At 41.1% G+C, this 7072-nt stretch overlaps 1 protein-coding gene across 1 annotated transcript in view; it reads left to right on the top strand.

Moving 5' to 3' along the window:
- The window catches only part of OGDHL (oxoglutarate dehydrogenase L), a 45258-nt gene extending 39992 nt beyond the window's left edge, over positions 1-5266 (top strand). Inside the window, exons 19-23 of the mRNA XM_050976262.1 lie at positions 529-654; positions 1270-1342; positions 3416-3579; positions 4127-4281; positions 4978-5266. Of these exons, the coding sequence (XP_050832219.1) occupies positions 529-654; positions 1270-1342; positions 3416-3579; positions 4127-4281; positions 4978-5101 (642 nt within the window). The 3' untranslated portion in view covers positions 5102-5266. The remainder of the gene's footprint in view (positions 1-528; positions 655-1269; positions 1343-3415; positions 3580-4126; positions 4282-4977) is intronic.
- The last annotated feature ends 1806 nt before the right edge of the window (positions 5267-7072 follow it).

A 7072-nucleotide genomic window follows, 5' to 3' on the forward strand; every position in this document is an offset into this window, starting at 1 on the left:
AAAGGAGGTCAAGTGAGAATAGCCTGGCTCTTTGCAGTGGAGCTAAATTGTTCTGCTAGGAGCATGAAAATAAGCAACTTCTAATTTTGATTGGGCTAAGACTTTAATAGATTGGTCATTCCCTTCTACGGATAAAGTACAGAGCTCTACAGGATGGGAAAGAGTGAAAGCCAACTGTACACTAAAAAAATGAATTATAGTTTAACATTCTTTCAAAGCAGTTCTATTTTGTTTCTTCCACCTGCTGATATCCTACTCCTCCTCAGTCTTCTTTCCTGGACTTCCCATCTCTTCTGAATTGATGTAAACTTATCATGTTTATTTGCATAATTTTTTAGGAAGAAATGGAAACAGAAAGGAATGATTTGAAGGGGTGCTTCCCTAGCCAATAAAACAATCTCAGCTGAGAGATGATAAATAAATTTTTTGAGGAAGGGAGTTGCTGAGAGTCAGAAATAGAAGGATAGTTTTCAAGCCTTTTATCTGATCTTTCAGCCATTTCTCTAATGCCTTTAATGTTTCTCTCAGGTGTTCACTGAGCAGTTTGAAGTTTCCCAGCTGTATGACTGCAACTGGATTGTGGTGAATTGTTCGACTCCAGCCAATTACTTTCATGTCCTCCGAAGGCAGATCTTGCTGCCATTCAGAAAGCCGGTAAGGTTACCTGAATGGACTTGATTATTCCAGGTAAATTGGCCATCAAAAAAAGAGTGGCCTTTGCATATGACACACTGCTGAAAAGAATGAGGATTTCTGGTGAAAAACCTTAACTGAACACAGGTTGTAGTTGTCAGTTTGGTGGAGGGAAGCTCAGCTCTGATTTACTATGGCTCTAAAACTTGATTTTCAGTTTTGCTTCCATCTGGCTATGCAGATCTTCAGATGAGCTTGTCAAGATATTAGTGATGTAGCTTACAGGTTGCAGAACAATCATGTGCATGTCTAATTGCTGAATTTCAAAGACCCAAGATACAACTGTTAAATGTTTTACTCATTCATAGCCTGTGATTTGATTTTGTTGTCAAAAAAAGCATAACCAGTGAGTTTTGAGAACCTGTAAAAGGAGTAGGCCACCTAAATCTTCTGAATAATTTTGAAACTTTAATGGCTTTAAAAACAGGGAACAAAAATTTACTGTGTTTGCTATTCATACTAATTAATTCTATATCATATTCAGTTTGTGGGTTTTGTGTGCACAGTGTTATAAATGTTGCATGTGTAATGAAGTTAAAGCAGCTCCTGAGTCTTGGAAAAATTTCTGTCTTACAGCTGATTGTTTTGACACCCAAGTCACTGCTGAGGCATCCAGAAGCTAAATCCAGTTTTGATGAAATGGTATCTGGTAGGTCAAAGTATTGTGGGGAAATAATTAGCTAGACCAAGTTGCATGTCAGACTCTGAATCTGCTCTGCAGAGTTTGTCTTTTCTTTTGGCATAATTCCTGTGGAGCTGCCATAGTGAGAGCTAGCAGGGACTTTTGCTGAAAACTTTGCTTTCACATATAGGTCCTTAATTTTGACAAGTTTATCTTGTAACCTTAACACTTAAACTTAATGGCAAGTGCATTCCCATCTCTGCAGGGAGTTTCCCCTCAAGAGGCTACTATGTCCCTCTGCTCTTTTTCTCTTCATATAAAAATGTAGTTCTTTGTACAGCCCATGCCTCCTGCCCCCATGACTGAGGGATAGGTTGTAGTTACAGTGGGCCCATTTGGAAGAATAATGTGCCCAGTTCTTGTTACAATCCTTCATTTGGAGCTGCTGTGTCACACCAGTGATCTAAGTGTGATCAGTGAGTTCAGAGCTGTTGTTGACATGCCATAGACACCAAGAGATACACAATGACTGCAAGGGGAATGCCAAACACTGCAATGTTTTTGTCCTGCCTTGCACTGGTTAGACTGTGTTGGAGTGGCATCAGGAAATGCAGTGACATGTAATGAGTGAGGGATTAAAGTGACTGTTCAGAGTGAGAATGTGGGCATAGGTGTACTGATCTATCTCCAGTTCCAGTGAGGGTCTTCACTGCTGTCAGAAGAGAGCAACTGCTCAGTTTTTCCAAAGCAACTTACACTGTATAAGTGTGCATTTAATATGGTATTATCTTATTTTTTAAAGGTATTATATTGTTTTTGTAACTGTGTAAAATTTTCTTCTCCAGCAAAGGCATTTGAAATTTTTATCACTGTTTAAAAGCTCTGTAGAATGGGTCAGATTAGAAATTCTGTAGGCTTTGGGATTTGTCACTTTGTCTTGGGAGTCCCCTCTACTTCAGGCTAACCTCAGTAGTGGCAAAACTCCAAATTAACACTGAATTTTGGCATACTTTCATGTTTCTGCTGAAGAGGACAGCAGCTAGTAAAGTGTTTCTGACTCTCAGCTAGCCCTTTTTGCTCTGCTTTTAATAGAAAGCTGAGAGAGAGGAAGATTTGACTCCAGCTGACCCAGTGAAGCACAGATTCAGTCTTTTTTAATGATGAATTCTGCTGTTCAGTGGGACAGGATAGTTCTGATATAAATCAGTTGTTCTTTGATATGTTTGTGTTCTTGCTTTTCTTCCCCAAGATAAATGATTCAAACAGGAGCTTATTCTCCTGGTAAGTGGGTGTGCTGATTCAGAATAGGAGGTTGAGCAGCTATCTGCTACCCTGCAGTTGTTTAATGTGGAAATAGTTCTACTCAATCATATAGAAGAGCAAAAAAAAGGATCTTTTAGACCATCAAGTCCCTCTTCCAGTATCCCAAGCAAACTGCACTCCTGGGAAGTGACAGCACTGAAGATATGCATCTGAAATGGTACTTGTACATTAGCATTTATACATATGGCTCAGCTCTGGGTTAATTCTTGCTTTGGCTATTGCTGTTTAAGCTCTCAAACAGAAGTTTAAATCAAATATACAGCAGTAATGTGTGCGCCTGGGTATTTCTGCAGTTGCCAGATTTAGTTGCATTACAGATATGTATTTTGTTTTTATAGAATATTCTGAAATTTATAAAACTGTATTAATGTTACATGGTTGAGATAATCTTGGAAAGAAGAAAGAATATTTCAGGTGATTCTCTGGAAAAAAAAACCCAAACTGGAAGCAAAGCTGAGCTGACCAATCAATTTAAAAGTAAAGATGTAATACACAGCACAAAGCTTAAAAACAGTCTACTGTTAATATGATTCTGTCTATTAAGTATAGTAAAAGACTGGATTATTGGAAATCTTCTAACTTCTTGAAACAGAACTGCTGAAAGTCACTTTAGCCAAGTTACCAGTGTGAAAAGTAGGACCAGAGAGGCAGGAGAACTCTTTTGATCACTGCAACCTGCTGCTTGCTCAGTAAAGGACTATAGGACTGTTTCCTGGGCTGCTTAATTGAAATGTCAGCTCCACTGAGGGCACTTTTTCTAATTTGTGCTCCAACTAGGTACCACTTTCCAACGTGTGATTCCTGAGAATGGGCCAGCAGCTCAGGCACCAGATGAGGTCAAGCGAGTGATTCTCTGCACAGGAAAAGTCTACTATGACCTTGTGAAAGAGAGAAAGAACCAAGACCTGGAGAAGCAAGTAGCTATAACCAGACTTGAACAGGTGAGCTCCCTGATCCTCAGAAGACAGGGTGATGGGGTTTCTGTGCATTTAAGTAGACCCCTCCTAGAATGGATGGTGATAGCATTTTTCTAGCACTTAGCGTCTTACAAGGCAAATTCTAATCCTTCGTGGCCTTGTGGAGAAGGAACATATCAATAGCATACTGGACAATGAGATTCAGAAAACTTGATCACTTTGTTATGTTGTTCTGGAAAAGTTAAGATTACAATATGATAGCACCTTACATTTGTATATGCAGTCTGCCAGCATTAAATGCTGTGAATAGTGCACTTTGAAGCTATGTTGTCATTCATTGATTAAGAACACGCTACAGCTACTTCACTAAAAAAGCCATAGGAGTGCAGATGGTCTGGACTACAACCTACTTCTGTTCATACTAATGCAACTATAAAATACTTGTGTACTCATTTCTGAGCATTAAATCAATTAGAGAAACATGAGTCACTTTCCATGGAAAAGTAATGACTCACAATGGGCTAATACCACATAAGAGAAAGCCTTGACAATTATTACCCTCCTTTTCCAGATCTCGCCATTCCCCTTTGACTTGCTGAAAGAAGAACTTGATAAGTATCCAACTGCTGATCTAGTCTGGTGTCAGGAGGAGCACAAAAACAGTGGATATTACGATTATGTCAGACCTCGTTTCCGCACTATTGTGAACCGCACTCGACCCATCTGGTATGAGACTTTAAACAACTGCTCTGTCTCCTGGGCTGATGTGTTTGCTTTTAAATTTGGTTGGGCTTGTTTTCAGGTATTTATGGGTAAGTCAGGTTCTTCACAAATCAAAACCTCTCAGTCTGGGTTCTTGGGTGAAGGAGGGAAAAATCTAGACAACTATTTCTCAAATATAAGATGCACATATTGCTCCTCCTTGTAGATCTAAAAGAATATCAGTGGCAACTAGGTCTGTATTTATTGCTACTTGGCTCTCTTTTGTCTAAAATTCTGCCATTTTAAGAATTTCATTCCAGATGTTAGGTTTCTGCAGGAAACAGCTGTTGTAAGAGCTCAATTCAGGCACTTTTGCATTTATTTTAGATGATTGACTCTCAGATCTGTCCATGCAGCTGTCAAAGGAATCTGAGTCTTCATTGCCAAAAGCAAGTTACCTAGTTATGAGACAGTGTATATGGCTGCCCTGGGAGGGATGGGGAGAAGACACAGCTTAACAATGATGGGAGGAAAGAGAGGGAAGCTGACCAGTAACTTGGTACAACTTAGATTGATTTTTATTTAAGAAAGATTGATGATTAAATATCCAAACCCACCAAGCTGACTTGAATGCATTAAACAGCATGTTCTCATGCTTGTTATTGTCAAAATAGTGTCTCTTCTCACCACACTGTTTGTCTAATTCTTTTTGTCATGAAGGTATGTTGGCCGAGAGCCTGCTGCTGCAGCTGCCACAGGAAACAAGAACATGCATCTGGTGTCACTCAGAAGGTTCTTGGATACAGCTTTCAACCTGGAGGCCTTTGAGGGAAAGACATTCTAACTGCAGGGCCCCAACCTGTCTCTGACTGGTCATCTCTCAAAACACTGCATCCAAAAGGAAAGTGGGGAGAATACTGGAAAATATGTATTTTTGCTTTACCAAATAAAAGGATCCAGCAGCTGACTTCATTACTCTGAACCTTGCTTCCCAGTTTATAAGGAAAAAAAAATCCAGTTTACCTTCCACCATTTTTTGTCACTTGTCTATTTAAATCGGGGCCTCTGGCACAAGAAGCTTCTTCTATCTCAGAATGCAATGTATTGGTGAGGCTCTTATCTCAGTCTCTGGGCACTGTCTAATTACTGTAAGTAAGTAGAGCAGGCATGGACAGCACCATAGTTATGCACACAAGAATCATTACCACAAGGAAAAGAAATTACTTCTGTCTATATATCAGAGAAGAGTAATGAAACTGAAAAGCAGAGTTGGTAGATGACTTGGGTAAAGAAATGTACCAGCTGTGTTTGTTGAAATGAGATGGTGAGGTAACCTGGAGGTGTGAGGAGGCTGGAAACAGGGAGTCACATTAAAACTACTTAGATACAAGGTCAAGAAGGCAGAAGTAAAAGGGTCCAGGAAAAGGTTGCTTGGGGATACTTGAAGAGGGAAGAAGTGTACATGAGACCACAGCTGACAGAGCAGTGGGTGATCACCAGGAGAATTCATCATCAAATGACTTCAAAAGTAAGAAGTGCTCTTGCTCCCTGGGCTGCCTGCTTTGATGCTGTGTGGTATTAGGGAACTGTGGGGTTCTGTAAACATCCTTGTTTTGGATGAACAGTCTTTCCCTCACCATACTACTTGAGATATGCTTTTCCTTGACCACTACAAGATGGTGTTTGGATGAGAAATCTCTGTTTTTGCAACAAGCAGTTGATTTTCTGCTTTGTCCAGTGCTATTCCTTACCTCACATCTCCTTGCTGATACTAATTCAGCTCTGAAGTGGCTATTTCTGATTTACCCATTTTTTTAGAGGAAGGTGGGCAAGCAACAGCTGCAGATTTACCAAAGGCACATGCTGTGGTTTTGCACAAGTAGTGATTGATTGATTTTTTTTAGTCCCTTATGTTTATCTGTCAATTAGGTTCTCAATTGCCATGTACTTTGAGTATGGACATAAAAGTGAACCACCTCAAGAGCTGCTCTGTGTCAGGGGGCTGATGAACAGCAAGTGCTGGAAGGAAGAGAGCAGCAGGGGCTGTTTCTCTTGCTGGGAACTAGTGCTTGGCTTCTGGGGAGGCACTGCATGGCAGGATGGTCTGAGAAGCATTGCTTGTTCTTCCTCCATAGTGCTAAAAGGCAGGGAGCCCAGCTTTCCTCTCCCCTCTTGACATAAGAACTAACATTGTCAGAAGTCATGTTCCCTCTGGCCCAGGAGAACTTGTGAGTGCAGGTTTCTGCAGCACTAACCTATGTAGTGGCAGCAGTAACCTATGTAGTGACAGGAGGCTTTCTGCCCTCTTTGTACTGGCTGGCAGAGGGAATGGTGAGGTGAGCAGTGTCAGTGGGTGCAGAAGGATGGCCATGCCTGTGCTGGGGCAGGGAGCTGGAAGCAGCTGCACAAAGGCCCTGTACCCCAGCAGTGCCCTGAGGGTCAGACTGGATGTCCCCCGGAGACAGCATAACAAGTGACTGGAAAACACCAAGATGAGGCTTCACCTCATCACCACCTCCCTGTCCTGAGCATGCTCCTTGGACATGCTTTTGCTCTGGGAGTACTTTGCCCTGCTGCTGCTGTATGGACTGTGACATAACAAACTTGGCAGTTTATGTCTGATTCAAAGAGTCAGTTGATGCTGGAAAGCTTCTTGTCTCATCAAAATAAAAAGCTGTAATTAAAAGCTTTAGCTTTGATCAGGTACTACATACCCAAGCATGTTTCCAAAAAGGCCTGTGTGCCTTGTATTGTCCTTTTATTTGGCTTGGATGCACCATGATGGTGAAGAAACAATCCTTCTGCCAGAGCAAAG

Source organism: Serinus canaria, chromosome 6 (assembly GCF_022539315.1).
Source record: "Serinus canaria isolate serCan28SL12 chromosome 6, serCan2020, whole genome shotgun sequence".
In the NCBI taxonomy this organism is placed as follows: Eukaryota; Metazoa; Chordata; class Aves; order Passeriformes; family Fringillidae; genus Serinus; species Serinus canaria.